The following is a 15718-nucleotide window of genomic DNA, read 5'->3' as shown; positions in this document are numbered from 1 at the left end:
TACTCACATACTTAAGTTTGAAAGGAATCACGCCGATATTTTCCGGATAAGGACGATGAGTTTAGGAGATTTACACAAAGTTAGGATTTGGCATGACGATTCAGGTAAGCTTTACTCTATGACTTTCTGTTTTGTATTGAGGATTTCACTTAACAGATTCAATAAAACTTTCAAAAACATCGAGTATACTTTATTCAAAGATTTTCTTAATCACAGTCGTGTCGAATGACGGACGAAAATTTGAGTAACTGAGCAGAATATTTCCTTCTTACCGCGTGACCAGTATAAATTTACTTCACGATATATTAAATATGTGTAAATGTGCATGAGAATTTAGTATTACCCATTCATTTGACTTTGGCAGATCAGAGAAATGTTTGGGTCGCTACACTGATTTTATTATGATTGACTTTTGTGACACACAAAAAACATGGACATGTACAAACTTTCTTGTGCCTTCATTTTAGGCTTCCCGAATTGCTTCTTCCCCAAATCTTACCACTCGTTGCTCATCATTGTTTACCTCCCCTTAATTGTTTAAAGTTGTTTGAATTCTTTTAGCCATGCAATCCGGATGGCACTTAGAATACGTAAGAATCGTTGACGAGAGAACCAGGAAGAGTTACAAGTTTCCTTGTAATCGCTGGCTGGCTAGAGACGAGGAAGATCATAAAATAATCAGAGAATTAGAAGCAACACCGATATCTGATGGTCTTACTGACGAAAATCAAAACCCAAGGACCCATGCTGGTTAGTATTGTTTTACTATATTGCTGCACACATATCGCCGTGACTACCCTATACTGGAGAATATCAGTCAACTATAACCTGTCAGCGTGTACATCTTTTTGTATTAATCCAACAACATTACGATATTACTTCTTCTATAGTTCAAAGCCGTATTTGACTTGATCGCTACCCGCGCTCCGGGCCGCGTAATTTCTTTCTGCAACCATAATGGGCCGCAATGCGATAACACATAGTACATACATGTAATTATAGGCCTATGAGTCTAGATATAACACGAGTTTATTACCATTATTATTTCCTCTTACGTAATAAAATCAAAAGAAATCGATAGAATTAAAATTCTACAAAGGTTTACCTGGGGTTCGAACCCACAACCTATGTATCCATAGTCTAATGCCTACACGACTGTGCTATGATTCGTTGTGGAAGAAAGGTGTTTGTTTATGATACTTATTGATTACGGAATAAAGTGCATACACACAATATACTATTACTAGTATATTAGTACTAATAAATACGAATATTATCCTAACCCTCACCCTAATCCCTAACCCTAACCCTTACCCTAATCCCTAACCCTTACCCTAACACTAACCATAACCCTAATCCCTAACCCTAACCCTTACCCTAACCCTTACCCTAACACTGACCCTAACCCTAAACCCTAACCCTAAACCCTAACCCTAACCATAACCCCAACCCCTAACCCTTACCCTAACTCTAACCATAAGACCCTAACACTGACAATAATGAACCTTGCCTCGGACTATGCGGTTAGTGATATATTGCGGCCCATTATGGTTGCAGAAAGAAATTAAGCCTCCGGGCCCGCCCTCGAGAAATCACACAAGTATACAAGTACGGTTTATAGTAATCTCGGATTCGTCCATGTTTGGTGTTTACGACGATATGCGTATGCACTTACATGACAGTACGCGAGAAATGCACATAGTGGGACGAGTATGTAGGGACAGTGTCGCCGAGGGCCACTACCTGCCCGGGGTGGGGGTAAAATGAACATTTGGGTCCCCTTTGATCAGCGATGACGTGGGGATGGAGGCTGGTATAAAATCAGTGAATCGGGCAGTGAATACATGTTGAAGCGGAGAGATTAGCGTGTCTAGCTCCCAGATTTCTCGAATTTAAAGCTAAATGATCAAATATGAACATTGAAGGAAGGTACAAATGCGAAATTTGGAATTTAAAGGTATCGTTGTTGCTCCCAGTTTAAGTTTCTCGGAACAAATGTTAAGGTAAGCGCAAAAAATTTGCCAATTTGCCGGCGAATTCGAGCCGCGAAGCGGCGAGTACGAGCCGCGAGCCGCACACACTCTCGGAAACCATAGTGTGCCCACTATGGTTTCCGAGAGTGTGTGGTTCCCAGTAGTTTCTCTCCCTATGGATAATATAGGTACACGGTCTGTAACACAGACTATGGTACAAGCCTAGAGACACTGTCAATCCCAAATTAAAATTGTGGGATAAGTCAATTCCGCTACTCGAGCAGTACACACCGTTGGACAAATTTGGATCCGTCCCGACCCCTGCACAGCGTTTTTTTTCCACGAATGAACCCACACCCGGACCCAACCCTCTTAACCATGTTAACTCTAGAACTACAGGCCCATAGTTTTAACCAGAACCTCTCATGGCAGTATTATTTGTATACTATTACGAACGATAATACAGCATTTTAGCTTATTTGGCCAATGTCAACATGGAGTCACTCACAGAAATGGTTTTCTAACGTATTGAATAAACAACTCAATCTACTTCACAAGATGACAGTAATGTAAAGAAATGTGCAAATGCCGGCGTCATTTTTTGGGACAAATTGACAGAGTAAACATAAATCTCTTACACATCTTCTCTTGATTGCGCAATGAGTAAGGGTGACAAATTTAAAGGTTAAAAATTATGATTATGGCATTATGGAATATCAATCGGCGACTGACTTCATTTGCGCAAACACGTGGGTTTATTACTACATAATCCATGACAATATTGAATGAAATAACACTCATCTCATCTGATGTCGTATGATCCTTTTGCTTTTACAGAAACATCCTACGAGATAACAGTAAAAACAACTAACAGATTGAAAGCAGGAACTGACGCACGTGTATTCATACAGATGTATGGTGAAAATGGAATACAATCAGATGAGCTAAGACTGAAAAAGTCGGCAACACACAAAGGGAAAATGTTTGAGAAAGATTATGTGGATATATTCTCTTTCAAAAACATGACCAGTCTAGGAGACCTGACTAAAATTAAGATCCGCCACGACAACTCAGGTAGACTGCATTTCTTCTCTAAAATCTGATACGATTCTGACATTTAAAATACATAAAATCCGATTCCGCGAGAAACTGAAAAAAAAAGACTAGCCAGGAATGGTGCCAATCATGCAAAAATGTGGCAGAAATAATGTATTAGATTCATTTGATAAAATCCCAAATGAAACCATCTACAATCTGACCATCACCACTTCACTGGTTGCCAGAGTCAAGATTCATCAACTCAAATTTCTCGGCCATATACTGCGTCTTGAAGATGACGAGCCTGTGAAAGAATATGCCCTTTATATTCCACCACATTAGGAAGAGGAAACCGGGACGGCCACGGACACTGTACTTACAGTATGTACAGCACCTCCTGGGAGATACTGAAGGGATGCTGCAGCCAAACAAAATTGTTTCGCTTGCCCAAGATCGCATCAGTTGGAGAAAGCTTGTAGTCGCCTGCTCCGCAGCCGACTGATGATGATGATGATAAAATCATTTCCTTTTTAGAGTTACTTGTTTAGGCCAGTGGTGATGCCTATATACAGTAAGCCAAAAAATTAAGGTACCAGTTGTGTTCACCCCTGGCCCTGTATATCCTAAATAAAGACAAATATGTAAGATTAAAACAAGCAACCAATACCTGTACTCTTTAGCTCTGATTTAAGACCTTATTTGTTGAAATTGCGCAAAATAACTGCAAAAAGTGGACATTTTCGTAATTTGGGGTTTTTACTAAGGGGCAACAGAACAGGGGGCAAGAGTTCTGACTGGAGGCATTTGCCCCCCCCCCCCCCATGCCCACGCGGCGTCGGCACTGAATATCAACGATATTGTAAAATAGCCTAGGATGGGTTTACATGTGTGTATAGTTTACGCATCTCATAAAAACATAACAGTTATAATTAAGGACATTGGTTAAATAAATTTGTGGCAAAATTTTCATTTTTTACAGCATTTTTGTCATCTGGGTGGCATTTAGAGTACGTAGAAATTGTGGATGAAGAACTTGGAAAGAGTTATAGTTTTCCTTGCAATACATGGCTTGCAAAAGATCAGGAGGACAGGAAGATTGAAAGAGAATTGGCAGTCCAGACAACCGAGGAGTTAGTGAAGGTATCTTCAGGTAAGGCAAACCACGGTTGACGACCATGTTCTTAGCATGTGTGCACACTCTAATAGTCAACGAATGTGGTGATATTTTAAAATGTGTTTTTATACACCATTCAGTCTTTACATATGTAAAAGCTCCCTCTTTTAGCTATGATTTGCCGGAAACCACAGTTCACATTATAAAAATGTTTAAAAGTGGTTGCAGGTCCAATTTTGCAATTTTTATGCGGGCACAGGCCACGTACATGCATGTATGGATCAATTTTCAATTTTTTTTAAATCAAAATCAGAACAGTTTCGCCAAAATATCTTTAAAATTATTTTATCAAATGAGTTTATAATTTTATAATGAGCTAAAACTTTCACATATGGAAATTCTGAATGTTGGTTGAAAACGTTGAAAACATTTTTTTTAATTACAAAAGATTTCATTGTAACAAAACCAAAATTGAACTAACTATTGACGGTTTCGCCTATCATGGTCGGTAGGCATCATCAGAATGATGGTTGTAGATCCTTACTTCCGGTTGGACGTATCCCGACTGAAGAGGATCTACAACCATCATTCTGATGATGCCTACCGACCATTTTGGTTTTGTTACAATGAAATCTTTTATAATGTTGATCACCAAACCTGATGAATTTATTTAGTGATTTTTTTATATCACCACATTCGTTGGAGCCAGCTTTCAATGTGACACCCTTAATAAAGTAAACCACGGTCTTATAGGTAGTGTCAAAAATACAATCTCTATCACGAGTCACCGTGGTCGTGATATAAGCCTGCTTTATTTACCGATAAATACGTCACTTAATTTTTTTTCAGAAATAGAAGAGGAAAATGTTGATGGAGTAAACGAACAGACCGGTATGTCTTACACAGGCTGTATCAAAATGATGTTTCCTCATTCGTTTGTTGGCCCGCCTTTTCCATACCCATCATTGGATCTACTTGAAATTCATAGACGTTTTTCTTTTTTACATAATATTTAATAACCTGGTAATTTCAAGTTGATCCAGTGGTGCGCTTGGAAGTTGCAGGTATTTCAAAAACACCAAAACCAGACGGAGAACAGAACATTCACTTTGATACAACCTGCGTCATGCCAATTTCGTAAAATAAATAATTAATTATTATATAGGTGACATTTGAAAATGAGCATTGTGTATCGTACGTCATCTGTCAGGGAACTATCATGTTGCGCTTTTAAGGCCATGATCTTTCCATATTGAGGAAAAAACATGTACGCTAGTACTTTTTGTACTACTGAGAGTCTCTGGAATCATTTAACGAAAGAATGCCTAACACACCCTAACACTTACCTTTACTCTAACTCTAACTTCTATTATTAACCTCTTTTATTGTCATTGGTTTATTTTATTTTTCTTCAGTAGGGATTACGACATACAGGATAGTGGTAAAACCAGTGACACTCTGCAAGCAGGTACAGATGCATGCGTATTCTTGAACATATTTGGTGAGAACGCAACGGAAGAGTTGCAACTGCAAAAATCTCGTACGCACTTGTTCAAGTTTGAAAGGAATAACGCCGATGTTTTCACGACAACTGCAATGAGTTTGGGAGACCTTCGTAAGATTAGGATTTGGCACGACGATTCAGGTACGACATCAAATGTATTATACATTACATTAATTTCTCAAGAAATGATAAAAATCAAGGTAAATGCCTACATATAAAAACAAAAGGAAACGTACATTTTGCCTACACGACTAAAGCACATATTGCAACAGATCTTCTGATAACGGGGCTGTTGCAAAACCCTCTCTGTAAAAAATAAACCCTATTATTATGGTACCACTGTACAGCTATGGGTCTCTCAAACAGTGCCAACAAAGTCATTGTGAGTGTGCTCTGGCGAATTCTTCAATGTATAGGCCAGTATTTTGTTTTAGGCTAGTAATTCTAACAAAATGTACAATTTTTACCAGAATATTGCTAAATATGATACAATATGACAAATTTACCTCAATATCAAGTAATAAAAAGGCAGCTAGTCCATTTCTTCAAGATAATTTTCCTGAAGACAAAAAGTTAAAATCATGGCGCTTTAACATCCCCTACCGTCGAGGTCTGTTGGTCGGCCTTATCTCGGGGTATTGGTGATCAGCAATCCGTCGGAACAAACAAAACGTTTTAGAAGGTTAGAAAGGGTTGAAAGAATGGGTTTAAATGTTGGGTTACACGAAATGGCGATATCCAGGTGAATGAAGATCACTGAAGATCACCACTGCGTGAAGCACTGTGTAGTTAAATCTGTAACACAGTGTTTAACGCAGTAGCGATCATCAGGTGATCTTCATTCACCTGAAGATCACCATTGCGTGAAACACTGTGTAATGAAATGAATAAAATATGTGTTTAAATTTTTAAATAGCTCTACCATTTATTGGTATTGACCACTGTATATCTGTCTCTGATACATCATCATCGTCATCCTAAGCCATCGTCGACCCACTGCAGGACTCTCCAAGGTGACGCCACTGGTAATTTCATCTCTCCATCTAACTTTCTGTTTTCCTGGGTGCCTAGTACCATTTCTAGGTATCCATTCTGTAACCAGTTTGGTCCATCGTCCATCTGATGTTCTAGCTAGGTGACCAGCCCACGACCACTTCTTTTGTTTCACAGTCTGGATGACATTGGTCACCTGTGTCATGCTTCTGATCCAATCATTTGTTTTTCTATCTCTTTTTGTGATCCGTAGCATGCGCCTTTCCATACTGTATTGAGCCATTCTCAACTTCTGCTCCATTCTCTGAGTCATGGCCCACGTTTCTGACCCATATGTCATGTCTGGGAGGACACACACCTCATTCAAGTTTCCAAAAGCACCCATCCTGCTCTTACTCTTCTTCTAACTTCGGGAAAGTGATCATGGTGGTTGTAGCTTAATTTGACAACTTGCCCAAGTACACATATTCTTCTACTTCTTCTAGTGCTATTTGGTGAATGTAGATTTGCTTCTTGGTGATCTGTCGAACATAAACAACATCTCAAATCTGCTGAACATACTTTTGGTCTTGCTCATGTTGATCAACAGCCCCATTTGGTTACTTCCATTGTTGAGGGCTTGCAGCATAGACTCCAGATCATCCGGGTTTTCTGCAAAGATTATAATATCATCTGCAAATCTCAGGTGGCAGTGGCGTACCGTGGCCGCCCCTTCCCCAGGGAGCTGAAGAAAATCCAATTTTGCCGCCCCTTCCTCAACAGCCCGAAAAAGTTGCCCCAATTTTTTTTACGGTCATTTGAAAAAGTGAAGAGCAAAAAAAAAAAAAAAAAAAAAGGATTTATAGGCGCTCGCTACCGCCCCAAAAGCAACACATTTTAATGTATAGTCCAATTTTTCCCCGCCCCTTTTTGCCGCCCTTCTTCATCCCGCCGCCCCCAAGATTTTGCCGCCCCTGCTGTGACCCTTGGGGGGCTGAGCGCCCCAAAGCCCCCAAAATACGCGCATGGGTGGCTTATCCCTATTGATGTTGATCCATTTCTTTTCCCAGTCAAGCTTTTGTATGATCGCTTCCAGAGCTGCGTTGAAAAGTTTTGGTGACATTGTATCTCCTGTCGACCCCCCGGTGAATGTTCATTTTGTTGCTCTCAGAGTGTAGCCAGGTGGTAGCTGTTTACTTGCTTTATATGTCCTTGATTATGTGCTCTACATTCCCTGGTCAACCAGTGTCTGTAGTACAGCTGGAATGTCAATGCTGTCAAAAGCCTTCTCATAGTCTACGAAAACCAAACACAATGGTTGCTGATATTCATTTGCTTTCTCTATGATCTGGTTAACTACATGTAGGTGATCTGTGATAGAGAATCCGCTTCTAAATCCGGTTTGTTCGGGGCCGGTTGAAGTCCAAGGTAGAAGTGGGCCTATTGGTGATGATTTTGGTGAAAAGCTTATAAACATTGGATAGAAGACTGATTGGACGATAGTTTCCTAGATCATTTACTTTTAATAAAGCTTAAGGATTTACATAATAAAACGTATGATATAAAACATATTTTACAATATTTTTGAAAACTTAAGAAGAGTTTGACCAGAACCAGTTAGTATTTGTACACTGAAATGCAAAGGATGGCCCTACGATAAGATTTTTTTAATTTCCTGTAGCCATACAGTCTGGATGGCACTTAGAATACGTGAGAATCGTTGACGAGTGTACCGGGAAGAGTTACAAATTCCCGTGTAATCGATGGCTGGCTAGAGATGAAGACGACAAACAAATAAGCAGAGAATTGAAACCAACATTTATGGACGAAACGAAAAAGGGAGAAATCACTGGTTAGTAATCTAACATTGAACTACAATACGGTACTTAAAAATCTCATTTGCATTACGTGTTAACTTGCGGTTAAACAAGAAAGAGGTAGATTTTTATAGACCTTCGTAAAACCCAGAATTAATTAGCTACTAACTACACTCGTTCTAATTATGGATGTTGTAACAAATCCCATTAAATTTTATTGAGAATATATTATTCTTTTAAGACCTTTAAAAAGACATTTAAAAGACCTTTAAAAAGGTCTTTTATACTTGCTCGGACAACATCATATCATTGGAAATCTAATATTATGAGGACAATGGAAATGACTGCTTTTTTGAGAAAATAAAGTTTAAAATTGATATTCCGCAAAAACCAACTGTAAGCGAGTGAGTTTATTCGAACGAGATAGATTTGTCCTTGAAATTACATTGACGTCATGATATGAACACGGCCAGCGTTGTGAATCAAAGTGTAAGTAGTAGCTGGTCAATTTGTGGCTAAAATTTCGCGTTCAGCTTGCGACGTTTCACTTGAAGTCGAGTCATTTCGTGACTTAATATGGTTATTGCCGCGTTTTTCATTGCCATTTCTTTAGTGTGTTTTTAAACCTTGACCTAGTAAATTGGCCGCCATTTTTAGATCACGGAAATTTTATACTCGTTGGCAGCATCATAATCTTAGACATAAAAGGGTTGGGGTGCTTTCTATATGAGTATAACAATAGCAGAATTTAGTTGCTAATAGGTTTGATACTTTGATTAATTGCCCAGATAAATGTTTTTTCTTATGCGGCGAAGTGCCTTCCAAAATTTATTGAGCTGTTCACATAAACATTTATTCATTAATCATGTTAATTGTAGGCCTATAAATTGTGTTAAACACAAATTGGTAAATGTCAAAAGCAGAAGCGAAAATAGCAACTTGTTTATCCACTATGTAGGGGTGTATCTGAGGGGGGGGGGGATATGCCCCCTTCGGAAGTAAGAAACTTTAACTTTTGCAAAATGAAGACCTAATTGAAGCGATTTGGTGGACCATTTTGGCACTATTAGTGTGTAACATTTTAGCCGACCGTTTTAGTTTCAAAAAGCCGAAAACTTGTGAAATGACGGTCTGAAGCCTTTCGTGAACAAGTTTTCCCTCCTCGGAAATTTTCCCGGAATGAAGCCATTTGGTGCATAATTTTTACACTATTTCAATGCAAAATACTGTCTAATTCTGCTTTATTTTAACATATTCTTTTGAAAAGCGATTAGATTTGGATTACAGAGTAAAAGTACATTGTGCTTGCGTACTTGCGCCATGTTTTGACGGTTTTCAGCTGATAACATGGCGCAATGCAGTGTAAGAGATGCATTTTTTTAAAGCGTGATGATGAGGTTGACAATTAAAACTTTCAAGTACGTTGCTGGGGTAAGGGTGTGGGGTGTGATGATGTGGGGTGGGTGTTGGTGTAAACATTTATATATCCATGTCAATTAACAATTAAAATCTTTACCTACGTATGTTGCCAGGGGTGTGATGATGTGGGGAGGGGGTGTTTTATTTTTATTTTATTTTTTGGACAGATCCAAGGGGGGTGTTTCACACCTGTAACCCCCCATGCAGTACGCCAATGGGTGTTAGGGTTAGATTACATGAAATTTCCTAGATTGGAGCCTATGTTAACCCTAACACCCATAAATACCACAAAAAATCACAATGAAACCCATGGCGCATGCGTGAAACCCAGGGTCTGCGATGACGCAATCAACCCAAGGGCGTAGACCACCAAATAACTTCTCCATTGAAAAGCAGGTAAAAATCAACTTTTTTACCCGGCGTTTTCTACCCCGCGTGACAATGTTTTTCACTTTTTTACGTTATTCCTAAATTAATTAAGGACTGGGTTTTCATTTAAGCTTCAATTTTGGTTAACTTTGCAGATTCAGTTTTTTATTAAAAATGATGAAACGCGACGCCGCTATTTCAATGCCAAAACTAGCATTAAAACTTGTTCCGTTAGCAGTAATTCGGATAGCGCCTACTTTTCTTGTGAAATCGATTTGTATAATTTCATTACTATTTTAGTCATTAATAGATTATCATCTTTCATTTAAATCAGAGCATGCCAACCTCATGAATAATATCATCACCATTGCACCTTTCGCGTAGTGATTTGGTGTAATGCGCCCCTAAGTGCTATATGCTCACAGAATCGCTGCCCGGGGCAGCGTTACCCGTGTGGCTACCGGTCGGGGATCGTGTGTTTGGCATGCGGGGTCTAAGGTTCGAATCCCGGTGGTGCCAAGTGACTTCTTTCTTCATCTTCTCTCCTTTTCGTTTCTTCTTTAACTTCCGATAGCATTATTATTTAAAAACCTGGACTGTTGCATCGCGCTTCTTTCCAACCTTGGTTTTGACCTCAGTGATTTTCCTATTACAAGATAACTTTGTAAAATATAATATACTTCTGTTTTTCATTCGTCCACAAACTGTATTAACTTCTAACTATTGTACAGCTCAACTGATCATACTTTTCCTACATTCGACCTTGCATGATTTTTGAGTTGACACAGTCATGAAAATAACTATAGATACTTGACAGACCATTAGTAGCCCAGTTCTGAACCTTTTCATTGATCATTCATAACAATAGGTATCTGATGGATCAGTGAAGATAAGAAGGGATTGTAATATATCCGTAACCTTGATATTATAGTACATCTCGAGGAAAAAGTGCAATGGACATGTTTTCATTTTATGTTTCAAATATCCCGCGCATGAAAATTGAGTATTTAACCCAAAATGGAAAATGGAACAATTTATTGGAAATCTGTTTAACAGATTTTTTTGACATCTTTTTCTGCACTGTATTATACCTAAATTAAGAAATTTGATAAATATTAAAAGAAAATATAGGTCATCCAAAAATGTTGATTTTTACACATTTTGGGGCAAAAAAGGAAAAATAAGCAAAAATATCAAAATCTGTTTTAACAGCTTCATTCATCAAGTCATAACAAACGGCCTACATGCTTAATTTCTAATAAAATATTGAAATTGTGAAAAATATAGGTATTTATTGATTTTCATATTTTTTCTTGCAAATATGCTAATAATATGCAAATTATGAAATTGCAAAATAAAGTTTCTACATAGCATACATCTTTCAAGTGTGATGTTCAAAATGACAGACATCAAAAAGAGATTCGATGAAATGTAAAGGTGTAGTAACAATTTTGGCATGGACTGTCTGGTTGGGAAAAGTACGGTAAGTCGAGCTGTACATGTACTTCTAAACAATTTTACGGCAAAAATTACAATATTGTATCACAAAAATTTGCCGAGCCATTGAGCTGATACTCCGGGGGGGGGGCACTGTAGGGGTGAAGGGGGGTATCAGGCGCGTCCGTAAATTCACGTAAAAAGGGTATTTTTTCAGACTGGGGCACGTTACGTTAAGTCCATTTGCGTTGGACTTGCAGTTCAAAATTCTCTTGGAAATGTGGAGAATTGGGTGCATCCCAATCCCAAAAAATAAATTCGAATATTTCAATCCAAAGGGTTGGACCTGTGATACAAAAAGGGCAAATTATTGGCACAAAAATCTTGAAAATATTGGACATACTGCATGACCTGTGAGGTAAGCTTTAACATGTTTCTTGAACCAGACTCTGGCTATGCAGAGCCGCCGGCATATTTTTTTACTACGACACACCATAGATCATCGAAAAAAAAAAAAAAAAAGCTCCTGAAGGCAGCACCTTCTTATTTAGGGTTAAAAGCACTTGTTTCTGTGTGTTTCTTGTTTAGGGGTAATAATTGCATAAATTACTTGTTTAGGGTTGGGGAAAAGACAACTACTTGAAGCAAATCGTGCTACTTATACTTGTTTAGGGGTGAAAATTTCAGTCTCAGAAATACTTGTTTAGGGTGCTTTTGAGAGTCCACGGACGCGCCTGATACCCCCCCCTTCATCACTGCAGTGCCCCCCGGGCTGATACTGTAATATTTTTTTTCCAAATAAAATGCAAGTCCAGTCCAATAATTATGTAGGTCAACGAAAGGGGAGGAGATGTCGTAATATTGTGTCATCTCAATTATGACATACAGATACACAATACGAGGTAACAGTGAAAACAACTGACAGAGTGAAGGCTGGGACCGATGCTCACGTATATATCCAGATGTTTGGTGAAAATGGGGACGCATCAGATGAGATAGAACTGAAAGATTCGGCCACACATAAAGGAAAGATTTTTGAGAAGGATTATTTGGACATATTTTCCTTCAAAACTGCTAGTTTAGGAAACCTGACTAAAATTCGGATCCGTCATGACAACTCAGGTAGGCTGTAATCTCCATCGTTCCCCGATGAATATTTTAAACGGTATTGAATTTCAACACGTTCAAAAAGTAATAAACAAATTTAAGTGTGTCTTGACAAAATATGCTCAATGGTAGTAGCAGAAGTAGCGATAGTGAGTATTAGTAGTAAGCGTCTTACACCATTATTTTCGTTTCAATTCTGATATTTGTAGCCCTCCTACAATCCGGATGGCATTTGGAGTATGTGGAAATAGTTGACCAGAAAATCGGGAAGAGTTTCAGGTTTCCATGCAGTCGCTGGCTTGCAAAAGACGAAGATGACAAAAAGATTGAAAGGGAATTACCAGTCAAGAGCTACAACAAATAAATTTTCAACCCAAACTTTTAATTCAATGCATTGTTAATTTATTTCAAATCAATATTTAGTGACAAATATGGGTACACTTTATTACGTATACTTCGGGATCCTGTGATTTGAGAGTTGACAGCCAGCATGATTTTGTTCAACTCAGCACAATAACCTACAATAGTGTATAAAATAGAAACTTATTTTATCCAGAAAATAATTATTTTTGAAAAGTATGGAAAAAGTTGTATCGAATAACGTGAGAACTGCATATTCATAGGTTCCTTTTTAGTCTATTGATATCCACATTAGGCCAAAACAAGCAGTTTGCTTGTCCTCCACCGACCAAACGTTTATTTTGAAAATCGGGGAAAAAAGCTTTTATTGCACAAAAAAATAAAGACACTAATAATTCGGAAATTCCAGACAAATTTATTTTCTTCAGAATTATAACATCCTCAATTAAAGCCCGTTTTTAAACAGCACATCTTCAATGAAATAATAAATTATCACAATTCACACTTGTTTAGGTTTTTTAACTAAGCTAATTGAATATATGAATACAAAACCCACCCAAGTCCATACTTTGGCCAAATTGAGTTAAGCATGAAATTGTTACTATACATAGGCCTGTCATATGGATGAAAGAACAACTCAAATTCATCCTCTGTGTCTATTGAGCATGTGAAAAATAGCATGTATCAAAGAACCACCCAATTCCATGATTTGAGTCTTGTAACACAGTGATTGAAATCCAGTTGGTATAAAAGTTCACTTGCAACACAACTTTATTTCTCCGTCTTGTAACACATTCATTGCTGGAGAGTGACTTTTGAAAACAAAATGGGTTTAATAAAGGAAAGTGTGTGGTTTATATTACATGGCAGAATGCTTATCAACATTATACATACCTGTGTGCTTTATTTTGTATTATCTTACTAGTGGTAATCTCATTCCAACATTGTTGTCTTTGTATATGATTCAAAAAACCACCCAAGTCCAGCATTTAAAATTAATCCCACGAAGTCCCTGAAATGCTAATCGTCATACCTAATACAGGTTAATCAACTCATTTGCCATGTTAACCAGTTAACCATGTTAAAACTTACCATGTTGACCAGGTAAATCTAACTGAAGGAATTAAAATGATACACAGTTTTTTCTCTCAAAATCATTTCCCATGGACTTGGGTGGGTTTTGTATTCATGTATTCAATTATGCATAATGAATGTCAAAATAAATGAAGGTATATAAACTTGCAAAGAAATTATCAAAGCAATATTTATTATAGATATTCAAACTTTACTATATAGTATAAGAAAATGTACCTTTACTGTATATGAAATTCATATTTGCCATCGACTCACTTGTGTACGTAAAAAAGAAAATTGATCTTTTAAAATGTTTGTGAAATTAGTTTTATTGTAAAATGTACCTTATATATAATTTGAAATGTATAGTTCTTATGCACATCTATAAGTGAAAATGTGTATTTGCAATAGACAGATGGCATTATATTTAAAAGTAACAATTATCTCAATTGCATAAAATGACAATAATTAGCATGGGTACACCCTCTATAATAGATATGCAAACTTTATAACCTGTATAATGTTATGTACATATTATTTGTCAATATAGTTTTAACATTTTTGAAATATACTTCTGCTTTCATAAGTTGAAAGTTATAGATGTTATGTACATGTTAAGTAATTTTAAAATGTAAAGACTTTAAAATTTGGTAAACTTTTGCACTTAGTGATAAAGCATGAGTGTTTCCACGCATGTAGACCTAGTACATAGTTCAACGTTTATTTTAAGATGTAAAGATATTTTTGATTTTGACCCCTAGTGCCGTTAGAGGTCACGATAGATCATACAGGGGTTTAAAATTGTTGAAAGACATCAAATTATTCGTCTTATCTCAAGGATTTCCAAGATATGTATAGCGTGTACTTATCGTTACAGAGTTGTTCTACAAAAGCCCCATTTCTTGATCAAAATAGGCACATATTTGGTTGTACAGGGGTAAGCATTTCAACTTGTTCTGATTTTGACAATAATGGTGGCAAATTGTTTATCTTGACAGAAGAATCAAGAAAATGTATCGTAATCGTAAGTGCCATCTAAAATGTGCTCTTTACCTTTTAAAAACACTATATGACCGTTCCTGACCTCTAGCGGTCACTAAGGGGGCAGTCACTATTTACGCCAGAGGGGGGGATGGAGGATTGAAGGGGGAACACGAAAAAATTCTATTATGATTGGGGGGTACACGAATTATATTTATTTCATTTGGGGGGGAACATGAATTTTCCCCCCAGTATATTAAAAAAAAAAAAAAACACTGTAAAACAGGAAAAGCAGAGTGACAGAGCGGTAGTACATGTTGATATTAAAACATATGTGCATATTCACTACTTTATTTAATCTTTTGACAGCCTTGGTGGCATGACATGTTTTCTTGGATTACATGTAACATAAAATACAATGTACAAACAAGGCTGATTCACTACTGATTTTTACAGTAAAAGTTAAAATTGTTCCCAGGTTTGTGAAAGTGCAGGCTACAGGGCCTCGTTCTTTTAATGTGTAAAATGTGCAAATACTTGCAATGTACGTGCA

The 15718-nt window shown here is 37.4% G+C and overlaps 1 protein-coding gene across 2 annotated transcripts; it reads left to right on the top strand.

Moving 5' to 3' along the window:
• The first annotated feature begins 2 nt into the window (after positions 1-2).
• On the top strand, positions 3-15281 carry LOC140166554 (lipoxygenase homology domain-containing protein 1-like). 2 transcript variants are annotated; one of them, XM_072190048.1, is made up of 9 exons: positions 3-104; positions 562-750; positions 2811-3047; positions 3991-4161; positions 4975-5016; positions 5544-5770; positions 8283-8453; positions 12532-12765; positions 12960-15281. In XM_072190048.1, exons 1-6 carry the CDS (start codon positions 56-58, stop codon positions 5615-5617), a joined length of 762 nt encoding a protein of 253 aa, XP_072046149.1. In that variant the 5' UTR covers positions 3-55; the 3' UTR covers positions 5618-5770; positions 8283-8453; positions 12532-12765; positions 12960-15281. The 2 variants fall into 2 exon arrangements, with proteins under 2 accessions (XP_072046149.1, XP_072046148.1); XM_072190047.1 differs by having other exon boundaries at positions 5541-5770.
• The last annotated feature ends 437 nt before the right edge of the window (positions 15282-15718 follow it).

Source organism: Amphiura filiformis, chromosome 12, assembly GCF_039555335.1.
Source record: "Amphiura filiformis chromosome 12, Afil_fr2py, whole genome shotgun sequence".
In the NCBI taxonomy this organism is placed as follows: domain Eukaryota; kingdom Metazoa; phylum Echinodermata; class Ophiuroidea; order Amphilepidida; family Amphiuridae; genus Amphiura; species Amphiura filiformis.
This window is presented reverse-complemented; position numbering and strand designations above follow the sequence as displayed.

What these genes read in the sequence shown, in the direction of transcription:
- LOC140166554 (XM_072190047.1), top strand. Translation starts at nt 56, where the DNA reads ATGAGTTTAGGAGATTTACACAAAGTTAGGATTTGGCATGACGATTCA. An exon ending in GATTTGGCATGACGATTCAG is followed by an intron (nt 105 to 561) that starts GTAAGCTTTACT and finishes GAATTCTTTTAG; the next exon opens with CCATGCAATCCGGATGGCAC. An exon ending in GTTAGTGAAGGTATCTTCAG is followed by an intron (nt 4,162 to 4,974) that starts GTAAGGCAAACC and finishes ATTTTTTTTCAG; the next exon opens with AAATAGAAGAGGAAAATGTT.